The 23,956-nt window shown below is 42.2% G+C and overlaps 1 protein-coding gene across 1 annotated transcript; it reads left to right on the top strand.

Annotated features, from left to right (window-relative positions):
* The first annotated feature begins 994 nt into the window (after positions 1-994).
* On the top strand, positions 995-16,727 carry LOC130222370 (gastrula zinc finger protein xLCGF3.1-like). The gene is made up of 3 exons (XM_056454954.1): positions 995-1,059; positions 1,750-1,899; positions 14,798-16,727. The coding sequence occupies exons 2-3, from the start codon at positions 1,815-1,817 to the stop codon at positions 15,610-15,612; spliced, it is 900 nt and encodes a 299-aa protein (XP_056310929.1). The 5' UTR covers positions 995-1,059; positions 1,750-1,814; the 3' UTR covers positions 15,613-16,727.
* Positions 16,728-23,956: the final 7,229 nt, after the last annotated feature.

Here is a 23,956-nt window from a genome sequence, read left to right as displayed (position 1 = left end):
GAGAGAGAGTGTGTGTGTGTGGGTATCATTTGTGTCTGTAACATCTGATGATCTGCATGAAGCACAAAAATGTCCTAAACTGTTTCCAAAGCTGAAAGTAATGAATTCAAGGCTTCTTGCTAGCATGAGACATTATAAATGATGATTATTAAAGAGTAATACTCTATTTTTAACACTTTTTAATGATCACATAACACATTTCACATGTCCGTGCTGACTAACATTGCATTTGCACCTGAAATATCATCAAATAAACTACTTCCTCCCAAATCTGTGTTGTTTTGAGGTTTATGTGTGTGTTTCTGTTTCCAGAAGATATATTGATTTGATAAAAGTTATATTTGTGTAAATATTTCATGATTTGTGTGCGTCCCTCAGCTTGTTTCATCTATAAATTATGTACTTTTGCTTTAAATTACATCTCAGAAAAAGACTTGCCATCATATGGGCCCTGCAGCCTCCGAGACTAAAAGCAGGGAGCAGGAAATCTTGTACGTTTGTGTTTTTGGTGCACTCACACATCTTTCATACAGAGAATCTCCTCAGTGTTTGTGTAATTCTGCGTTCACAAGTTAATGACCAAACACACGTTTATAAAAGTTCACAATGTTGCTGAGGATGAAATAATGTGAAAAACACTCAGTCAATATTTACAATAGGTTAAACATATATATAGATTACATATTTGTTATATAGATTATAGATATATAGTAGAATATAAATACCTTATATTTATTTTAAAAAGCTTAAATTTCTATAAGTTGTAGTAATAGAGATTTGGGCTCAGATATTAATAGGAAGTAATGTTGTAGACATGCAAGTCATCATGAACTGGATTAAAAAAAGTTTCTCAAAATTGAGAGAGAGAGAGAGACAGAGAGAGAGAGCAGATATAGTGTAAACTAAAAAACATGGGGGTATCAGTAAGTCATGACTGCAACATTAAGTGGCAAAAAAAAAGCTAAACAAAAAAGACTTTTATTTTGGCGTGGCGTGTGACGTCATCAGGCGGCGCCGCTTCAGCGCTGGGATTCAACCTATGGATTCAACTGGAGAAAGGTTTGTGTTTTAAAACATTTACAGATATAAATCGATTTAAATTTAAAGTTCTAAAGTTTTAGGTTTTTTATACGATGCTAAATTATGTTCCTGTTTTTGGAGATATTATTTTAACCCTTTATACAACGTAGTACTATTATATTCTCAGTAACCGAGGGCTATTGTTTGAATAAAGTAACAGAAATGTGTGTAATAAGTGTTTTAAAGAAACGTTTTACCTGATTTCTTTTTGTTATTTACTCTCATATAAAGTAACTGTTGAAGCAAGTGTTGAAGAGAAGTTATTTGGTTTCTGTTCATTGTTTTGTTCATTTTAATGAATAATAATTCATTTTGATGATAATAATTGCAAAACCAACATCACTACTTGCTATACACTTTTATACACATATACACTTATTTAACAACACACTTTACATGCCAATTTGCACATAACAGCTGCACATATAACGTTGTATATAGTAATAAACACGTACATGCACTTGTCAATCTGTATATTTGCACTCACTACTTCTATTTTTTTTAAATATATTTATTATCTGTTTTTTGTCCTGTCTCTGTTATCCTGTTGCACTGTAGAAGCTCTGTCACGAAAACAAATTCCTCGTATGTGTGAACATACCTGGCAATAAAGCTCTCTCTGATTCTGATTCTTAAACAGGACATTTTTATTTTGTTCATGTTAAACAGGATAAAGTGTCCAAACGCAGAGAAAAACACCTGCTGAAGCGACTGATCTCCACACTGTTATAAAGATGGCGTTTATTAAAGAGGAGAGTGAAGACCTGAAGATCGAAGAAACATTCACAGTCAAACAGGAAGATCTGCAGGAACAAACAGGTTAGTTTTCATTCTCAAAGACCAACTCAGTCATTTGATCCTCATTCAGATATATTTTAATAATAAGAATACTAAATTAAATCCATCTTGCAGTCCTGAGTGTGCTGCCTAGTTCTCCTAAATGCACATAAGCACTCACTGAAAGACAGGAATGAGTTTCTTTCATCACTTGTTCTCATGTCTTTTGTCATTCTTGTATTATTAGTCTCCCGTTTTCTCTACTTTCTTAAGGTTATTGCTTTTCTTGTTCTCCTACTGTTTTTAAAGCGTCTTTGAGTACTGGCGCTTCATAAAATATGAAGATTATAAAATATGAAGAATATGACAGATTGTTGTGCATAGATTTAGTTTATTATAGTTTTTAAAAATTTCTAAACATTTGTTCATTTTTTTTTTTTTTTTTAAAGCTTATTTTGGAAAAAAGTGTATGGATATAAGTAAAGCTTGCTTGTTTTTACTCAATATTTAAAATCTTTTGCTAAGAAATATCTAAAATATAATTTTAATGTTATCATTTTTTAATTATTGTATTATTAAATGTATAATACAATAATTGTTGTAATATTAAATTACATTATTGTATTATTAAATGTATTAAATAATAAAAAAAATTTGATAGGGCAAATTAAAATAATTTCCATCTGGGCCATGAAATTTCCGTCATAATGGTCTTTAAAAGTCTTACATTTAACTTGGTGAAACCTGCAGAAACCCTGGTTTAAAGTATGTCAGAAAGCGTGGATGGCCCCAATATTAAATATGCTGAATGAAATGGACACTAAAATAATTAGTTATTATAAAACATTGTACAGTAATCTACACTTTATGATGATGTTGAGGGACGACATGAAGCAAAATGAACAAATTATAGTGGAACAATAACGTTTAGCATTGCACTGACTACAACTGGCCAACAAACTAGTCTAAAAATGACTTTTGCTGCTTAAGAAATGGATTACAGCATGCTGATGATATGCAAACATATCAGTGTAAAGTTCATCAGTATTGACCATATTCTTCACGTACCAACAGGCGGCGCCATTTGAATCTTTTTGCTTGAGATTTTTTTTAAAGAATGAATTTTTAGATTGTAAAAAGAGTGTTATGCTGCTTAGGCATGGAACGGTAACAAGCGGCAACCTCCCGCTCTCCCTCGGGAAGCCAATAAGGAAGTAACTGTAACTGCAATTCATTAAAATTCTGCTTGTCCTGGCTCCATAATAGAGCAAATTGCAATTGAGCCCACTGTTAGAATGGCCAAATTTACAGCAGAAAAAAAGGTGTTTACAGCCTGGTACAAAGAACGATTTAGGTTCATATAGCTATTATTACCCTCCATGACAACTGTGAGGGGGTGAATTTTTTTAAAACTCATCCATTTCCTTTATATTAGGTTATATTAAGTTTGCATAATTAAGGGCGTGGCCACTTGAGTGACAGCTAGGTCTCGCTGGTCGCCGTCACTTCACCTCAGCTGAATCTGGCAGATTAGCCACTGATCTGGGCATATTCATCGTATTTTTGTGTTGTTTTATGTGGCTTTACACAGTCCTTTTGGACTTATTTCTTACAATTATCAGATGAAATGGGATGCTGTGTGCATTTAATTGTGCTCACAAACCATTCATGTGGCCTCCGTTTCCCATGTGAGTAAAGTTATATACTTATACATCATCTCTATAAATGTGTGTGTTTTATTTAAGATCATTTATCATTAATATTTTTCTTTAGACCCGTAAAGCACTCCAGAATGTGACAGATTGATTAGCTGTAGGCTCTAGATCAGTCATTTGAAGCATTATCATACAGTGTTATGCTGGAGTTAATCAATAGTCTTGCATTTACTAACACAGACTACAGCTGAAGTGTTTGGAAGTAATTCGCGTTTTCCTCCTGTAGAAAAACATCATAAGAACAATGTTTAGTGGCTCAATGTATTACTACAGTGTTTTCAAAAGTCTAAACACTTTATTGATATAGTGTACAGCCAAGCACATGTGGTCAGAACACAAACGAGTCACGGGTAATAAAGTATTAAGCGTTTCTCCCAAAGTATAGTCTGTCTGCCAGGTCTAAGCAAATTGCCAGCAGGTTTCGGTAGCTCTGCTCACTCTCCGCCTCTTTGCCCTTGTTTGGTATCCCGCCGTGAGTGCGATGACGCGCGAACAAAATGGCGACGGTTGGCCGCGCCTACTTGTAGCTTCTTTTACGCTCTTCAGAAACCTATGGGTGACGTCACGGATGCTACGTCCATATATTTTACAGTCTATGAACGGTAACCGTTTTCAAGGTCTACCACAGCTTAAAAAAAGTCGCTGTTTTTAAAATCGCCAATATTTTCTGTTGTACCGTACTACTTTTTTTTACATTTTGTTTTAAGTTTTTCAGGACCACAGTATCTCCAGCAGAAAAGATATCCAAAGATGCCATTTTAAATTGTAAAGAAATCTGTGTTTATGAAACAAATGAAGACAGCAGAAGTCAATGATTCATTTGAAGGATTCAGCCTGACATGTTTACTGCTCCAAAATACTTTCAAAGTTTCTCAAAAGTAAATATATTGTGTTCAAATAGGGAAAAGTGTTTGTTTTTTTACCCAGACATTTAAAAAGAATATATTTTAGAGCAGTTATCACAGTGCTGTGAAACCGTGATATTGTTATTCAAGGTTATCATACTGTCAGAATCTTATACTGGCCCATGCCTAATACTGCTTGATGTTGCAAAGTCATTCATTCATTCATTCAGCCGAAGAAGTCTATGGTCCAGCGTATGGTCAAACATGCAAAGTGTCACAGAAAAAAATCACATCTGCAGGATGTAAAACTAAAAAAACTAAAAAAGACAAAGCAAAGTTCGTTGTGAAGAAAGTGCATGATTGAACAAGAGGATCACACAGAGCCGTTTGTGGGTGCTCTTGAAGACAGACAGGCTAATAACAGGCAAGAGCTGCAAATTAACAAAGTAGCTGAAGTGACAGTACTAAACAGAGATAAATGGACTGAAACGCTAACAGTTAATAAAAAGCACTGTCATTTAAATTGGACACAGGGGCAGAGTGCAATGTCATCTCGTACAAAGATTTTCAAGTGATTGTAGGTGAAATTAAATCACTGAGCAAGTCTAACTGCACATTAGTTGCATATTCTGGCCACAAGATGGAGCCAAAAGGTACCATAAAACTCACCTGCCAGTTTAAATACAATGAAGCAGAGATTGAGTTTCAGGTAATAGAGAAGGACAGGTGGAGAAGAATAGGTGGAGTGGCACTGGGATAAGTCACAGCAATGGAGTTTTGAGAAACTAAAGACACAGCTGATCGATGCACCAATTCTCAAATATAATGATGTCAACAAGGAAGTGACTCTTTCTGTTGATGCTAGTTCAGAGGGTCTGGGAGCAGTCATCCTTGAAGAAGGACATCCTGTGGCATATGGTTCAAGAGCTTTAACTGACTGCCAGAAAAGGTGTGCTCAGATAGAAAAAGAGCTGTTAGCCATCGTATATGGTTGTGAAAAATTCAGCCAATACCTATATGGAAAGGCAGTAAAAGTGCAGTCAGACCACAAGCCACTGGAGACAGTCTTCAAAAAGCCTCTACAGAAAACTTCTCCTTGCCTGCAGAGGATGTTGTTGAAGCTCCAGCCGTATGATCTACAGGTGTACTACAAACCTGGGAAGGAACTGAAAATAGCAGATACACTGAGCAGAGCCTATCTAGATGAAGAGACAGAACAATTGCTAGATAAAAACCTAGAAGTGCATCAGTTGACAGAATGTCTGCCTATTTCTGAAGAGAAATTAAGAGAAGTCAAGGAAGCTACTGCAGGGGACAAAGAACTTTGTACTGATGTCAGTAGTCAAATCAAGATGGCCCAAACAAGTAAAAAAAGTAGTAAACTTTCAAAGAAGAACTGACCATTTCAGAAGCCCTGCTGTTCAAAAATTCAAGATTAGTAATTCCACACAGCATGAGAGCACTGATGCTTGAGAAAATTCAAGAAGCTCATCTAGGTGTGGTGAAATGTAAGGAGAGAGCAAGAGATGTGCTGTTTTGGTTGGGAATGGGAAAGCAAATTGAAGATGTAGTGTTAAAATGTGCTGTTTGCAGTACTTTCAGAAAGAGTAACACCAAAGAGCCTCTCATCAGCCATGAGTTTCCAAACCGCCCTTGGGCAAAATTGGGAGTTGACATTTTTCATTTTAACCAAGCTGACTATCTGTTGTGTGTAGATTATTTCTCCAAGTTGCCTGAAATTGCAAAATTGACACCGACAAGTCAACATGTCATTACAGCATTGAAGTCGATTTTCGCTAGACATGGGATTGCAGATGAAGTAGTCTCAGACAATGGACCACAGTTTGTGAGTGCACAATTCAGAAATTTCCAAAATAAATGGAAGTTCATGCAGTCCACATCTAGCCCCAGATATCCACAATCTAATGGCCAAAGCGAAAGAGCAGTACAGACTGTTAAAAATCTGCTCAAAAAGGCACAAGAAAGTCAAGGAGTGAGACCCACATGTTGCTCTTCTTGAGTACAGAAATTCGCCACTTGATGGAGTGAACTTTTCTCCAGCACAGCTTCTCATGGGTCGTCGGCTGAAAGCTAAACTGCCAACAGCAGGTATGTTGTTTCAACCTGAGCTGCAAAGAGGAGTTCTGAAGTGCCTAAAAGACAGACAGAGAAAACAAAAGTTTTACTTCGATCAAGGAGCAAAATGTCTACCTGCACTGATGAAGGAAGGAGAAATTGTGAGGATGAGCAGACAGTCAATGGCTACCTGCTGTGGTGGTTAGAAAGCATGAAAAACCAAGGTCATATCTGGTTCAAACACAGGATGGAGAAAGGTTTAGGAGAGATCAAAAACACTTGCTCAAGACAAGGGAGATCAGCTTCCAGAATTCACATATTTTGGACTCCAGTGACAAGTGGGTGTGTTCCAGATGTGATTGCGTCAGTGCCAATCTCTGCACATGGAGGACTGTCTTCAGTGCCTAAAGTTGATACAGAAGTGTCTGTTAAAGTAACTCATTCTGGCAAGGTGGTTAGACCACCAAAGCGTTATTCCTGTTGAAATGTATCAAGTTTAACTGATTGGTTAGTTTGTTAGAGTCTTAGGAGAGAGCATCTTCATTTAAAAAAAAAAAAAAAAAAAAAGGAAGATGTGATGTATTCTGATGTACACCACTAGGTGGTGCCCTGTACTTGTGTATACTGTGAAGCACTATGTACATGGAGTGTAGAACAAGAGAAACTCCGGCTAACTAACAACCTGGTCTGCTGTCTTTATCCTCTTATCTAAATAAGCCTAAATAGCTTTAAGAGTCTACAGAATATAATACAGATATGTCTCCTGTAAATATACAATATCAGATTTTAACTTATTAAGATATGCAAACACCTTGTTTCGTTTCACTAGGTGATTTAGCCCCCGCATATTATAACTGGTAAAGTTTGTCTTTACTCCACCCATTTTTATGGAGGGCTGTTGAAAACATTTATTAGAAGCATCTGAAAGGTATTTGTGGGTTTTGTTTGTATGGGGGTGGAAAGGAAAAAGGAAAGGAAAAAAAGAAAAAAAAAGGGGTGATACACGCCAATACACTTATAAACACGAAACAACACAATATTGAAACCTTGTGTGTAAACTTACACACACTTCCAGCTACTCCCACTCTTAACTAGCTGACCATGTGGGACCTCACATATAAAACAAAACCATTTGAACAGCTCTTGATGTTTCACTACAAAGCTACCCCATTATTGACAAAATATACTTGAGAACTAGAAATAACAACAACAAACATGTGCTATAGTGGTAATTTAAAGAGCCCCTATTATACATGAAATAGGGTCATATTTTGGTTGTAAGGGTCTCCAACAACAGTCTAATATGCATGCAAGGTCAAAAAACACTTTCATGGTCTTATAATCTGCATTTATTTTTACCTAATTATCCCAGCGACTCCCATATGAATCGTTCAGCGATTCATTTGTTCCCAAACCCCTCCTCAGCGCGAAGCTGATTGGACCGATGACAGCCTGTTTAGAAGTAGTCACAGTGCACACACGCTTTATAGTGTAAGGCATGGATTGTGACTGCCAGTGGGTGAATGTAAATACAGACGATGGACTTGAAAATACTGACGACTAACTATTTTTTTGAGCAAAACCTCCAAGAACTGGCAAGGAGATCTCCTAGCCCGTCACAGTCTACCTGCTCTTTTCACACAGACTCTCTCACACACACGCACACGCACACACACACACACACACACATTACCCTCCTCCTCAGAGGGCACAACACACACACACATTACACTCCTCCTCAGAAGACGCAACACACACACAGGGCCGGAGCAAGCTGAGCCGCTCTAGGCAAAGGACAATCACGCCGCCCTCAAACCGAAAGTGAAAACGAAAGTGAAGACCGGGGGGCAGGGTGGGAGTATCGCAGATGAAATTTAAAGACTGGGGTGAGGTCGCGGATATAACTGAGGACGCGGGTGGTAAGGAAGGTGTCGCGGACGCCGCTCTCTCTATTCTGCCGCCCTATGTGCGGATATTACTGCTGAGGACGCGGGTGGTGAGGGAGGTCTCGCGGACGCCGCCCTCTCTATTCTGCCGCCCTAGGCGCGGATATAACTGCTGAGGACGTGGGTGGTGAGGGAGGTGTCGCGGATGCCACCCTCTCTATTCTGCCGCTTGCTGGGTGCAATTTAGACACCTCACCTCGAACCTGAGCTGAGCTATTTTGAAGCTTGACCGTTGCATGCATGTAAGTAAAATTAGTGGCATTTAATCACGAAGGCATGTGGCGGTTCCTTGTCGTCCACTGGTTTACTGCGTATAGTGAGGTGTGGCCAGTCCCGAAGTAGAGTCCTCTCGAGGTTCAGGGTATCTTTCAGGAGCCCGGCTACAAATTTCGTCACGCGTCTGCCGTGCTCCTGTCCTTCTTTAATTGCCGTAATGTGGAGATTTGAGCGGCGAGACCTCTCCTCAAGATCTTAGCTTCGGTCTCAGCAGAGCCAGCTTCTTTTTCACTGTACTAAACTATTTTTCCAGGGTAGTAAGAGAGTCGGAATATCCACCCAACACAGACTCCAGACCAGTCACTCTTTCGCTGCTTCCACTCTGGCGTTAATATGCTCCACAGCATTACGTATCTCTGTTTGAAGCTGGTCAATATGATTGCAAAGTTCATTTGACTGCGCAACGACCTTTTCCTCAATTTTAGCAATCAAATCGCCCTTTAGTGCATCAATAGCTTGAAGGACCGTACTGTTATCACTTGCCGGAGCCGTCTCTTTCTTAGACGCAGCTGGCTCTTCAGGGTTAGCATTAGCATGGAGACTAGTAGCGGACTTCGCCTACTAACAGTTGCTTCGGCCTTTATTCATCCTGATTCAAATTGAATTATGCTCAGAACAGCTAGACTGCGACACTTAAATGCTTATTTTCCAGTATAGGTAGGTTTAAGGTAAAATATTTAGGATAAGAGCAATATTAAACAAAATTTTATGTTTCACGTGAGGACCTCAACAGTTTGCGTCTTTGCATGGCGCCGCTCCAACCGGAAGTCCAAAACAAACAATATAACAATAATCACAATGAAACACAAAACCCTCAGCACTTATAACTCAAATGAAAGTGAAAGAAAAAAATGCAAATAATTTCAGGCCAGCAGATTCGTCACATTTAAAAACAGGGAAAAATCATACTGATAATAATAGTACGGAGAGAAAACAAAATAAGAGGAATAAAATGAGAATTTGGGCAAAGAAAAAAAAAGTTTTTTTGCTTCTTACCCATGGAGCGAAGGGGTCAAGGGACATAAGAGGGGAATGACGAATGTGAAGGTGTGGATGTGAAGGTTGAGGGCATCGACGAACCCAGCCGGTGAGTCGGCTGCTGACTCTATGCTAGCAAGATAAATTGGTAAGTTGATTTTGTTCAGGACAGTACACTGCACTAAAGTCTTTGGTGACGCACTCGTTCACAGACGTCACAAGCACTTCAGTTACAAGACAGCGGTCTTTGTCCGTTGCTTCGATACGTAATTTAGCTTTTTGTTTCTCACAGCCAGTCGTTAAGTTTACACTGCTCGTCTCGACCCAGATTCTCTACTCGTTTTCCCGCACTGCAACAGTGCTGTCAATTTTTCTTTCTTTCACCGCATAATGCTGCCCTCTTCAACTCCTCCTCTTCCTTTATACTCTCACCCATTTCCTTTTTTGCCATCCCATGGGTGAAGACCAATTAAACAATGTTGACTGTCATCACAGAAAACGTCCTGGTTACGTACGTAACCCACATTCCCCGAATAGAGAACAGAGACATGTGTCTGTATAAACAGACTTTGGGAGTGCTTTAGACGACCAAACACTTCAGAAGATATGAAAACGGGCCAATGAAATGCCAATTGAATTGGCGGAGCTTAGGTCCACAGCTGAAACTGATGAGCCAATTAGGGCTATATCAGTTGGCTGCTGGAGCCAGCTCATCAGAATTTACCTGCTGAAGAGCCGATCGCTCAGCTCCCAGCTGGAGACTCAGGTGCTGTGGCAGTGGAGACACACTTCTCCGTTGCCTATTTAGGGAATGTGGGTTACGTACATAACCTGGACGTTCCCCTTCATAAGGGAACTTCTACGTGTGTCTGTATAAACAGACTTTGGGAGACTGTATGGTAAGCCGGTCATGCTCCTGATGTGTAGTTTGCCAGGCCAAAGTGTGAGCGCACTGACATCACCAAGAGCGCAACCTTCCAACGTCCCCTAGGCCCAACATATTACCATTACATGGGAATTTAAAGTTTTAAATAGCGGTTCGTAAGTGTGCTTTTACCTAGCTAATATAGACTAGGGATTTTTAAAAATAAAATAGTATGTTGGGAAAGCGTGCCAGTCCCCGAAGGAGGAGGACGCAGCGGAGACCACCTACTAGCCTAGAAGGGGAGACCTGATGGTAAAGAGACATATGGACTAGCCCTAATGAGGGGGAGTGCTACATATGATAAGCTGGTTAGCTGTTTAGGGAAGACACGGGACCGCCTAATAACAGGGAGCACCGTGGTAACAATGCATATGGCATCACCAAATGGGGATGCACATAGCTGGCACTGATCCTCAATATGCGTGTAGACCAAATGGGCATACCAACCGCACACTGAGCCATGCACTCAACTCCTCCGCTGAGTCGATGCTGGGGGCCTCGGAGGAATTCTCAAGGGTTCACCTGGGATGGGGCACTTACTAGTAAAGTAGGAAAAGCCCACGCATCTCCGGGTTAGGGAGCCTGGCGCAGCAAGCATTGGTGACACCGAGCTTAATTCCTCCCTGATTGATTGGGATTACCCAATAACCGGGAGGAAACTGGCTCCACTCGGAGGTTATAAAACCTCGCAAATGTATTATGTGTCGCCCAACCCGCAGCTCTGCAGATATCTGTGAGAGAGGCACCGTGTGCTAACGCCCATGAGGAAGCGACACCTCTAGTAGAGTGTGCTCTCACGTTAGGGGGCGCAGCTCGCCCTAGCATTGATAAGCGAGGGCAATGGCATCAACTAACCAGTGGGCCAACCTCTGCCAACCACCGTAACAGATAAAGAGCTGTTTACATGATCTTACATTTTGCATTCGTTCCACGTAAAAAGCGTGAATGGGACAAAGCAGTGAGTGGGCTGGGTCTGCCTCCTCCGCATGCAGTGTTTGCAGGTTCACCACCTGATCTCTAAATGGGGTGGTAGGAACCTTGGGCACATAGCCAGGTCGAAGTCTCAGGACAACGTGAGAGTGACCCGGCCCGAATTCAAGGCACGATTCGCTGACCAAAAATGCCTCCAGATCCCCAACTCTTGTGAATGACGCCAATGCGATCAGCAGAGCTGTCTTTAATGACAGAATTTTAAGTGATACCGAATCGAGTGGCTCGAACGGAGCTCCCTGCAGACCCGCCAGGACTATAGAGAGATCCCAAGAGGGCATGAGAGGGGGGCAGGATGGATTTAATCAGCGCGCGCCTCTGAGGAATCGGATGATTAGATCATGCTTCCCGTGCGTGTTGCCATCCACTTCGTCATGATGAGCGGAGATCGCAGCCCCGTAAACCTTCAGTGTGGAGGGTGACAGCTTGCGCTCCAGCTTATCCTAAAGGAAGGATAACACAATGCTAATCTGGCAAGTTCGGGGGTCTTCTCGGTGAGAAGCGCACCACTCAGAGAATAGACTCCACTTCGGGGCGTAGGCTTGCCTTGTAGAGGGTGCTCTAGCCTGAGTGATGGTTTTAAGTACCGCGGCGGTAAGTCACCTAAGTCCTCCGCGCTCCATCTATGGACGTCCCTGAGAGAGGAGGTCCTCCACTAGGCAAATGCACAAAGGAGGGGCCACCGTGAGGAGTGTGAGTTCCGAAACCCAGGTTCGGTTGGGCCAGATGGGCGCAACAAACAAGACCTGCTCCTCGTCCTCCCTGATTTTGCACAAAGTTTGTGCAATTTGACTCACTGGGGGAAACGTGCCCGATGGCCAGCTGTGAGCCAGTGCATCCGTGCCGAGGGGGGCCTCGGTCAGGGAATAAAACAGCTGGCAATGTGCATTCTCGGTGGAAGCAAACAGATCGATCTGGGCTTCCCCGAAGCACGCCCATGTCAGCTGGACCGAATCGGGGTGAAGTCTCCACTCTCCTAGGGACACTAGCTGCTGTGAGAGTGCATCAGCTGCACAGTTGAGCTCGTCCGGAATGTGAATGGCAAGCAGCGATTTCAGCCGCGTGTGACTCCAAAGAAGCAGACGGCGAGCGGCCTGAGACATGCGGCGAGAGCGTATACCCCCCATACGGTTGATATAAGCCACCGTCGTCATGCTGTCCGTCCTGACCAGCAGGTGTTTCTGCTCCAGCACCGGAAAAATGCGGCGGAGAGCCAGATACACTGCCAACAGCTCCAGGCAGTTGATATGCCAATGCAGGCGGGGTCCGGACCACTAACCCGCGGCTGCATGCTCGTTGCACACGGCCCCCCAGCCCGTGCTGGAGGCATCTGTCATTAGGACAACATGCCTGGATACTAGCCCTAGGGGCACTCCGGCCCGTAGAAAAGCCAGATCCGTCCAGGGGCTGAGGGTGCGGAGACACAGCGGAGTCCAATCCCACGGCCGAAGCAGCCCGGGATAACACGGCTAACATGTCCAATTCCAGATCCGAAACCTCACTGACAACCCCGGAGGTTGGCAGGGGGTCCGGATCTTCATCAGAACATGTCAACGCGCCCTCAGATGCAGCGATGGACATCACATCCCCGGTATCATCTAATGAAACCCGGAGGATGGACCAGCGCTCGCAATTGAAGCAGAAACAGAGCACACTGACAAGTAGCGAGGGGTCCACGGACCTATAGGCGACGGATTAGCCCCCACTGTAACCCTCAGGCCTGCCCGAGTTCTAACTGCTTGGCGGGGAGCAGCAGGGGTGACTTGCCCAAATAAAAGAGCTCGCAACAACCTCAGTTGCGCAACAGTCAAGCCATCGCAATGCGAGCAAGAACTGTCCGCGAGCACCACATCAACATGTTGGACCCCCAAGCATGTGACAGATACTCGCGCCTGTCATCAGGGGCGAGGAAACCACCGCATCCAGTAACGCACGGTCGAAACGACATCTTTAAAAAGACGCGCTGCACGACCGTGTGCTCTCTTTGGGAATTCTGCTCTTTCAGAAAACTGTTCTTTCAGGTCACCAGCGAAACGCCAAGGGGATGGGAAACCCAGCTCGACCGCCGCTAGAACGTCTTCCCCCGCACTGGTGAAGGTAATGCTTTCTTCAATGTTGGAAGTCAGCTCAGCAGAAGGGTTCTTCAGTCTCAGATCGGGTCTGAAGCAACAATTCTGATGAGCTGGCTCCAGCAGCCGACTGATATAGCCCTAGTTGGCAAAGTTCCGCCAATTCAATTGGTATTTCAATGGCCCGTTTTCATATCTTCAGATGTGATTGGTCATCTAAAGCACTCCCAAAGTCTGTTTATACAGACACATGTAGAAGTTCCCTTATGAAGGGGAACACCAACAATCATAAATGCATGATTATATGCTTTCATGGCTTTGCAATCAAAAAAATGTTGTTATAGTAGATGCCAATGGATTAAAAACAGCCAGGAATATAACGAAAAGGGAGTAGATTTGCCCAGTGTATTGAGTTTTTTATTTTTTTTTTTTCAAAGCATTTTCCCAGAATATGTCAAAATAAGATGTCCCCAAATATCAGTCCGTTTGCTGAAACACCGAGAAAGTTTTGAATCTAGAATGGATGAAATTGACCCAACAAGGGGAAAGGTGTACATTCCAGTCTTTATGCAGAAACTGTACAGGTATGTCTCATGTCTGTGAGGCAAATATTCAGCTGTTTGTTCAGCTGTTACCCCAGAACTTTTTTTCTGATGCATTCACCAATCAGGCACAGAATAAACAAGTATTACCTGTCTGCTTTACAAATTTTAGAAAAACATTTTGTTGTAATAATGAATATTCATGAATAAAAATAGGCCATTTACAACTTTCAAATCTGTGTCTTGTCAATATGACCAAAATGACTTTTATAATCAATTATGTAAGAAACGCTGAAAACTGGACTGACACAGTTTCAATTTACTATAACTTCTATGTTAAAGGGCTTTGACACAATTTACATTGTAAAAGCACTAGATAAATAAAGATGAACTGAATCTGCTTAAATGTGTACATGTTAGTGGACCGAACAAAATATGATGTAATTTATTTTACATTTAATGTGCATCAAAATTACAGTGTGTGTGTACCCAATGTTTCCAGTGTCTTTTCACTTTTCAGCTTTTGATGAGAATTTTTAAGACTTAATAAAAACTAATGTCTTATTTATTTATTTCAGACCAAATTGAAGAGAATGAGGGGAGTAAAGAGGAGGAACATCATGTCAAAATTGAGGAAAAAAATCATTTACAGACTGGTGGTATTTTAAAAAGGAGATATGAGAATCGTTTCACCTGCAGCCAGTGTGGAAAGAGTTTTGGAAGAAAAAGCAATCTTAAGATTCACATGATGATTCACACTGGAGAGAAACCATTCACATGCACTCAGTGTGGGAAGAGTTTCAGCTGCTCAAAACACGTTAATCTACACATGATGATTCACACTGAAGAGAAACCATTCACATGCACTCAGTGTGGGAAGAGTTTCATCCGCTCATCATCCCTTAATATACACACGAGGATCCATACTGGAGAGAAACAATTCACATGCACTCAGTGTGGGAAAAGTTTCAGCCAATCATCACACCTTAATCAACACATGATGATCCACACCGGAGAGAAACCATTCACATGCACTCAGTGTGGGAAGAGTTTCATCCGCTCATCATCCCTTAATCTACACATGAGGATTCACACTGGAGAGAAACCATTCACATGCACTCAGTGTGGGAAGAGTTTCAGCAACTCATCAGACCTTAATAAACACATGAAGACCCACACTGGAGAGAAACCATTTACATGCACTCAGTGTGGGAAGAGTTTCAGACGCTCATCACACCTAAATGAACACACAGTGATCCACACCGGAGAGAAACCATTCACATGCACTCAGTGTGGGAAGAGTTTCAGCCGATCATCACCCCTTAATAAACACATGATGAGCCACACCATTCAGAGATACCATTCACTTGCACCTAAGCTGCAGCCACACTAGACTTTTCTCCCCATAGACTTCCATTCATACGCACACGAATGCGTCAGACCGAAAATGCAAGTTTCGCAGTTCACTGCAATGCAAAGTTCAAGCTTGGTGAACTCTGACCTGCGAAATCACTTTACTTGACTGTGTGAGACCAATCGAAGATCAAAACATGACCTCTCTGGACAGAAATGTAAAATATGGACCAATCGCTCACTTTTTTTAATATCTATTCATCTTGTTTAATCCTGCCCTTTTCGCAGAGCTGTACAACAGAATTTTGCATGCTCAAACTCTAGTGTGACTCACGCTTTGGCGTGGGATGAGTTTCAGCAACTCCTCATACCTTAATAAACACATGAGGACCCTCACTGGAGCATTTACATACACTCAGTGAGGGAAGAGTTTCAACCGATCAGCAAACCTTAATGAACACATGAAGATCCACACTGGTGTGAAAGAGTATATGTGCTTTGAGTGTGAGAAGACTTTTATTACAGCTCCAAAATTGAAACTGCACCAGATGTTTCACACTGGAGAGACCGTACAATTGTTCACACTGTTACAAGAGGCTTAATCAATTAACACATCTAAAAACACAAAAGAGGATTCACACTGGAGAGAAACTGTACAGATCTGATCAGTGTCTACAGAGTTTCGCTCATTCGGCGCAGCTTAACAAACACATGGACAAAAAGTTGCACACATGACATGAATGCAGCAAAACATTTTCTCATGTTCACAGGATGTTTCATGTCTAAATAATGTTTGAAAAGGCTCAGTATACTGTTTTGAAAAAGCTGAGTGACTGTATACTGTTTTCCAGCACTCCTACACTGCAGTAGGTCGGGTTGCAAATGTGTTGCGCTCCTCGCGTTTACCGTAAACACATTAATGGCGGCTGAGAGAAGAACAGTTTCATAAACATCTGGCAAACAGCACCTCTGCGGCTTAAAATCTCTTTGCAAGTGATTGTACAGGTGCGGATTACTTGTATCATGTAGTTAAAGTGTTGCTGTGATTATATCCTAAGTTCTTTATCTACATTATTATCCCTAGACATTTGTTGGTTGCTTTGATTGATTGTTCTATGAGTTACATTTTATAATAAATAATTTGCATTCAGGCTATTTTGTTGGCTCTTCTCTCTTTTATGGTACAACTCAAACAAGCGGGTCATAACACTTTGTAAAATGTGTCCAGTTGTATCCGACATCTTGTCCTTTCAGTCATGAGCAAAGGTGTGAGTAGGAACCTAGATGGAGCAAGAAATGGAGAACATTGCCTTTCGTCTCAGCTCCTTCACCACAACAGACAATCACATCATCTGCATTACTGCTGCCGCTGCACTGATCCATCTTTTAATCTCACATTCCATTCCTCTTGAGAAAAAAAAAGGCAGATACTTGAACTCCATTTGGGGTAAGGACTCTCCTTTAAACTGGAGATGGCCACCTTTTTCCGGTCAAGCACCATGGTTTCTGACTTAGAGGTACTGTTTCTTTCTCTGGACAGCGTTATCTGCAAATGGCAGAGACAGTCCTAGCCTGCACCTAAAATTATGTCAGTAAAATTATTATATTTCTGAGATCAGCCTCAAAAATAACACATTTACAAAATAAAGTGAATAAATAGATGGATGGATAGACATTGTAGTGGTGGAAGGGGAAGTAGGATGGCTTGTTGAACTATAAACCAAGATGGAGCTCTCTCAGGAGGGATGGACCAGTGCGCGAGATGTCTCAGACTGAAGGCGTAATAATGAAATAAATGCTCAGGAATTTTCATCCCTATTTCATCAACTGGCTGTTGCGATGTACTCCTATGCCACCTAGGGTGCTTATTGTTCCAGATAAATTATTTGACTAAATAATCCAACTGTTTTATTGTAAAGAAATATTTACAGGGATATACTGAAGTAGAGAAGTAACTTTAGGAATGCAGTTCATTTCGAGTATGATAGTTTGTTATTTTGAATACCTCAGAGCAGTGGTTCTCAATTCTGGTGCTTGTGCAAAATGAGTTGACAACTGTCTAAAATTAATTTAAGCTCTTATTACTAGATCTTAGAATCACACCTGAGAAACCACAAAAGCAAAGGTTTGGCTTATCTGTAACTGCTTAAGATCAATGTACACCAGATTAGCAAGAGACAACATTTTTTTAAGTTTCCTTCACCGACTGGCCATGACGAAACACTGCGTTCCTGATTGGTTGGTGACTCTGCTTCAGTGACATCCTTGGGATTGACTCGCTTGTAAGTGGAAGTTGTCCTGGGTTACCGGGGTGACAGACTCTGTTGTGAGTCGATTTGCAGAAGTTTTTTTGCGGTTTCGGTGTTGCATGGAAAGTTCTTTGCGACCCGATTGTGTGGCGATGCAGTGTCCGAGAGCATTTTGAAGACCAGATGAGCTGCAGCATTCTGGAGAATCTGTAGAGGATTAAGGGTGCAGGATGGGAGTCCAACTAGAAGAGCACTGTAGGAGTCCAGCCTTGAAATGACAAGAGTTTGCACTAAAAGTTGTGCAGCATGATCTGTTAAGAAGGGCCTGATTTTTCTGATGTTGAAAAGTGCAGATCTGCATGATGGAGCTGTGTTAGCAACGTCCTCTTTGAAGGACAACTGATCATCCAGAATCACCCTAAGATTATTTACCGAACTACATGGGGTAATGGGGGATGATCCCAGCTGGATTGAGAAATTGTGTTTAATGTGTGGAGTTGCAAGGAAGGTGATGTAAGCAGATTAGTAAGCAGTTGGTGATATTTTTTCCAAGCCGATATCCTTTAGGCAGTTTGATGCGAGTTAAAAATTTGGAAACTTAGTTGAAAACAGCCCTTTGTAGTGTTTTGGTAATAAATCGAACAAGAGAGAGACTGGTCTGTATTTTTTATCCAATGAGGTGTTGAGTGATGTGTTTTGAACAGTGAAGGTACCCAGGCCTGTGTAACCCCGCTGGTCCTACACCACCCAACCCGCTCTGAGCTGGGATCGAACTGGCGACTGTCCGCAAGGCAGTTGCTTTAACAAGGAGGCTAATGACCATGGCCCCCAGCGTCTGTCGCCAGAGTACCTTTACAGGTCAGAGGAGTGAGGTTTACCTGCACAGCACTTCACAAGCTGGCCTCCGTTACACCTGCTTAAAAGTGGTTGGGAATGTGCCAGTGTGAATGGAAGAGAGTGAATTTTTCTTCAGAGGGTGTTGTTTGATGGAGAGTTAGGTTGGATTTAGTGGGAAATAGACTGCTAATTTGAGTGTTTTTTTGTGTAAAAAAGGAGACCAAATCAACAGCTTATAAGGAGTTGATTGAGAAGGACAAAGCAGGGTATTAAATATCCTGAATAGTTTGCGGATGTCTAAAGTGGTCTTAATTGTGTTATGGTAGTATGTGGTTTTGGCCGAATGGAGTTGGGAGGCTAATGATGCCAGCTGGGTTTGGTACCTGCTAAGGTCAATGTAGGCTTTTTGTTTTGTGCCATGCTCTCTCTGTTGCCCTGGGTGCTGTTAGATGTTATCTCAGAACATGCCCTAACACTAACCAGCCCTAACTCAGACCATCCGACAGCCAGGAGTTAGAGGGAGTAGGGTGCATTGGTCTGGTGGGGACAGGACAGATCTCACCTAGGCAGGATGTTAAAGTGGAACAGAGTGTATCAAGAAGGGAGAACTGTGTGTGAGGGAAGAGAGAATTTAACAGTGGAGGGGAAGTGTGTGGAGGACAAACCAATTTTTACTAGCAGCAATTTAGTTGTTAAAATCAACAATTGAATTTCTGATGTAGGGATGGTATACAGTTTAACCCAAAGAATGACCAGTCTGTCAGATGAAGAAGAGCTGGAGTCAGAAATTCAAATATATAAATAAAGTTTACTGAAGATAGTTTGCAGTTTCATCAGCAGAAGCCAGCTTCAACACTGGAAAATTAGTTCCTAGCCCGCTCTGCTTACAATCACAAATCAATAACAATTATACTCTCACATAACGCCATTAACTGCGTCACACATATAGGTGTTCTAACCTGATGTTAAAACACAGATAGACTAGGAAAATTTCCACGTGGGTGCATGCGTACAATTCTGAACAATATCTTAAGCATAAACGTCAGACATCCACTAGACTATTTAGAGCTGACTCCAGACCAAGGTTATTATAGTTAACGAAAACGAAGGAAAAAACAAAAACTAAAATGTTAAATAATTGTCGTTAACTGAAATAAAAATAAAAACGAGAGTTTTTAAAAAACTAGAATTAACTGAAACTGTATTGTGTACATACAAAACTAACTGAAACTAAAATTATAGCAAAATCCTCCTTCGTTTTCATATTTGTAAATGTATTTAATACATAATCTTACTGTAAGCCTTTTAGAAGTAAATCTATTTACTCCACGCTGCAGGTGTTTGACCCGTACGGCACCTCAGAGTCTGTAGTCCTGCTGCCATTGGCCAGAATGAGCTGGTTCTCCTCCAGTCATCCTCGCTGTTGCTCCCGCGACAAAAACGAGTGGACATCAGAGCAGCACGGTGATAGCATTAAATACAGAGACTAGTATTAGATACAGAGATTAGACACAGAATTTATTACTTTAACATGTTTGTGCCCAATAATGGGTTTTAGCTCTGTATGAATCTTTTTAACCAGATCTTCTTAGAGAACCGGTTGAACTAGTTCACCTAATCGAACTGAACTAGTTCACCTAATCGAACTGAATCATTTGAAACGATTCGCGTCTCCAGTAAGCACTCATCCACAAACTACTTACTTTTTAACAAACCTAATACCCCCTCTAACTCAAAATAATTCAATATATACTCTTATTAAGTTATTAGAACAGTGACGTTACACCAAGATCAAATTTGAGAAGCGGTTAACCGATAAAACTGCGCATGCGTGATTCAGTGAACCGAGCATAAACGGTACAAACAGCCTGCTATGACAGAACTAAACTTCAACAACTGCGTAATGGAGATTAAATAGGTGAATCATGCTTCAGTTGGGTTGCAAAACTTTACTGTAAGACATTTTTCAGATCATGGTGATGTTTTAATTGACTGAAATTACTATTGATGACTTCATAATGTTGAGTCCTAACATCCGCTATAAATATCTGAACTTCCCATCACTACTGTGTATCTAACATCAGAATCAGCCCTGCACACATATTGTACCTAAGGCTGCTGTCTTGTTGGCTGTTGTATTTGAATTTGAATTTGAGGATGGGTAGATGGTAGTGGTAGATGATAGTGTTCATGTGTCCTCTGAATACAGGTTTAAAAAAATGTATGGCTGAGTTTTTATTACACAATATTTATTCTGTTGATTTTAAATCTTGCACCTAACACATATCCTCATTAAAAAAAATAAATAAATAACACTAATACTGACACTAATAAAAACTAAACTAAAACTAAGTCATTTCAAAATATAGAAACTAATAAAAACTCGTAAATCTCCCAATCAAACGAATTAAAACTAACTAAATTTGAAAACAAAGTCAAAATAAATAGAAACTAATGAAAAATCCAAATCTATTGTAACCTTGCTCCAGACAAATAGAACACACACACTTAAAGTATAATCTGTTTCTTACCAAAGGCTGAATGTACTCTAAGGCCTCTATCAAAACTGGTTAACAACCGGTATAATCTAAATTCAGGCAGTTATATCCTTACTACACAAAGTCTATCTTGAATAAAAAGTAGAGTCACTTTAAAATAATTAACTGTAAATATAGCAAAATCACTTTAGACATTTTAGATAGTATTAACTTATAGAAATAACAATAGAGACAGTTGCTTCCTGTCACGGATTGGTCAGGCTCTCACGATCCCCACTCACGAAGATCACCATCACCTGACTTCTAATGAGCACACAGCTGCATCACATTCACGAGCACCAGATAAAAGCACAGCACTCCAGTCGCTCATTGTCCGGGCTCGTCTCGACGAAAGCGGACAACTGAGCGACCACTCAGCGTAGTCATCCTCAGCTAAAACAAACGCTTTACTTACCTGTTCTCTTTGTATTCCTCCTAGTCTTCCTGGTCCACCCGAATCGTCCTGTCTTCCAGTCCTTCCAAGTCTGTGTCATCCTCTGTCAGCTGTATCTGGTGTGTGCTGTCCATCCTCGTGTATTCCTGTTACCCAGCCACGGAGGAAAAGACCCCAACATCATTCCTGATCCTCCTGGCTATCCTTCATGTGCTCCTTGTTGTCATTTAATAAACACCCTAACGTTTCCTTACCTCTGTCTCCTGTCCGCTTCATAACAGAAGCCCGGACCTATAACGACGACAACATGAGCACCCCCGATCACTTTCAAGAGCTGGTGGACCAGTTGAAGCGGATTCTACAGCCACCAGCTCCACTTTCCAACGCACCACCAGCACCGAGCACTTCCGCCTCCACAGTTTCTTCTTCGGCCCTTCCTTCCAGTCCCATGGCCCGACCAGCGCCCTACTCAGGCGGAGCGGGGGAGTGCAATGGTTTTCTGTTACAATGTTCCCTCATATTCGAAATGCAACCTTCTCTATATCCCACAGATAAGTCAAAGATCGCCTACATCGTATCACTACTCTCTGGGCCTGCACTTAAATGGGCTGAGACGATCTGGAACCAAGCCGGGCCGGTCATGAATTCCATCACTACCTTCACGGAGTATTTCAAAGAGGTGTTTGGACGTTCTGATGGGGAAGTAGCCGCTGGAGAGCAGCTGTATCATCTAAAGCAAGGTACTCTATCTACACAGGAATATGCTCTCCGGTTTCGCACTCTAGCAGCTGCAAGTGGATGGAATGAGAGATCGTTGTTGACCACGTACCGGCTCGGCTTGGAACCCACTCTCCGAATCCAGCTGGCCACATTAGATGATACTATGGGTCTGGAGAGATTCATCCAACATTCTCTCCGATGTTCCGATCGTCTCCGTTCCTATCAACAGGACACCATCACCCCCTCGTCTGCACTCCTCCAATCGCCTGAGTCAACAGCCTCTCCAGAACCAGAACCCATGATAATAGAGTCTGGAAGACTGACATCAGCGGAACGACAGAGGAGGCTGACCCGGGGTCTGTGTCTATACTGCGGTGTCAGTGGACACACCCGTATGGAGTGTCCCCTTCGTCCCATTCGGACTTCAGTGAGTGTATTCAGTACGAATATTGAACAATGTAAACCACTTACTACCACCGTACAAATAACTACTGCCTCTATTTCTCTCCTTGTCACAGCCCTCATCGACTCCGGGTCAGCAGGGAACTTCATCTCCCAATCCCTCTGTCGTCAACTCCACCTACGTACTGAGGCGTCCTCGCATATATACCAGATACAACCGATAACCCAGGGCACTCGATCTTCGACCCGTATCCATCGACAATGCGAAGACATCCTTCTTCAAGTGGGGTTGTTACATCAAGAGAGGATTCAATTTCTGGTTCTGGAGGGTGCAAATATGGACATCATTCTAGGGCGCCCGTGGCTGGTGAAGCACGATCCCATCATCTCTTGGGGCACAGGAGAGATAAAGAAATGGGGATCTGGATGTACACCTACCTGTTTTCCAAATCTCCCTCTTCAAGGTCGGAACCCCATTTCTTTGTTTACAACATCGGTCGAGAGTCCTCCTGAGAAGCAGTCTATCCACATTCCTAAGGAGTACAGCTCCTTTCATGATGTCTTCTGCCCCAAGAGAGCTTCCCAGCTACCGCCGCATCGGCCATGGGACTGCGCGATCGACCTAGTTCCAGATGCCCAGTTGCCAAGAGGTAGGATCTACCCGCTCTCGCTTCCAGAGAATCAGGCAATGGAAGATTACATAAGGGAGGCTCTGAGTCAGGGGTACATACGTCACTCAAAATCACCAGCCGCCTCAAGCTTCTTCTTTGTGGCCAAGAAGGACGGAGGGCTGCGTCCATGCATCGACTACAGGGTCCTAAATAACGGTACAGTAAAATACCGATATCCCCTTCCTCTGGTACCAGCCGCTTTGGAACAGCTCCGAGAAGCTAAAGTCTTCACTAAATTGGACCTCCGCAGCGCGTATAATCTGATAAGAATACGTGAGGGGGACCAATGGAAGACAGCATTCGTGACCCCTACTGGCCACTATGAATATGAGGTCATGCCTTACGGTCTGGTCAACGCCCCCTCCGTATTCCAAAACTTCATTCATGAAGTCCTCCGGGAGTTTCTTCACCACTTTGTACTAGTGTACATAGATGACATCCTCATTTACTCCCGGAGTGAGGCAGAACATCGCCAACACGTTGCGGAGGTCCTACACACATTGAGAGAACATCACCTCTACCTCAAAGCGGAGAAATGCTCATTCCACCAGAAGTCGATTCATTTCTTGGGATA

This window comes from Danio aesculapii, chromosome 4 (genome assembly GCF_903798145.1).
Source record: "Danio aesculapii chromosome 4, fDanAes4.1, whole genome shotgun sequence".
Classification (NCBI taxonomy): Eukaryota; Metazoa; Chordata; class Actinopteri; order Cypriniformes; family Danionidae; genus Danio; species Danio aesculapii.
The sequence above is the reverse complement of the archived record's forward strand: the minus strand, read 5'-3'. Positions and strand labels throughout refer to the sequence as shown.

Coding starts and splice junctions, on each gene's coding strand:
- LOC130222370 (XM_056454954.1), top strand. CDS start 1,815: ATGGCGTTTATTAAAGAGGAGAGTGAAGACCTGAAGATCGAAGAAACA. Junction 1,900..14,797: donor AGATCTGCAGGAACAAACAG/GTTAGTTTTCAT, acceptor TATTTATTTCAG/ACCAAATTGAAGAGAATGAG.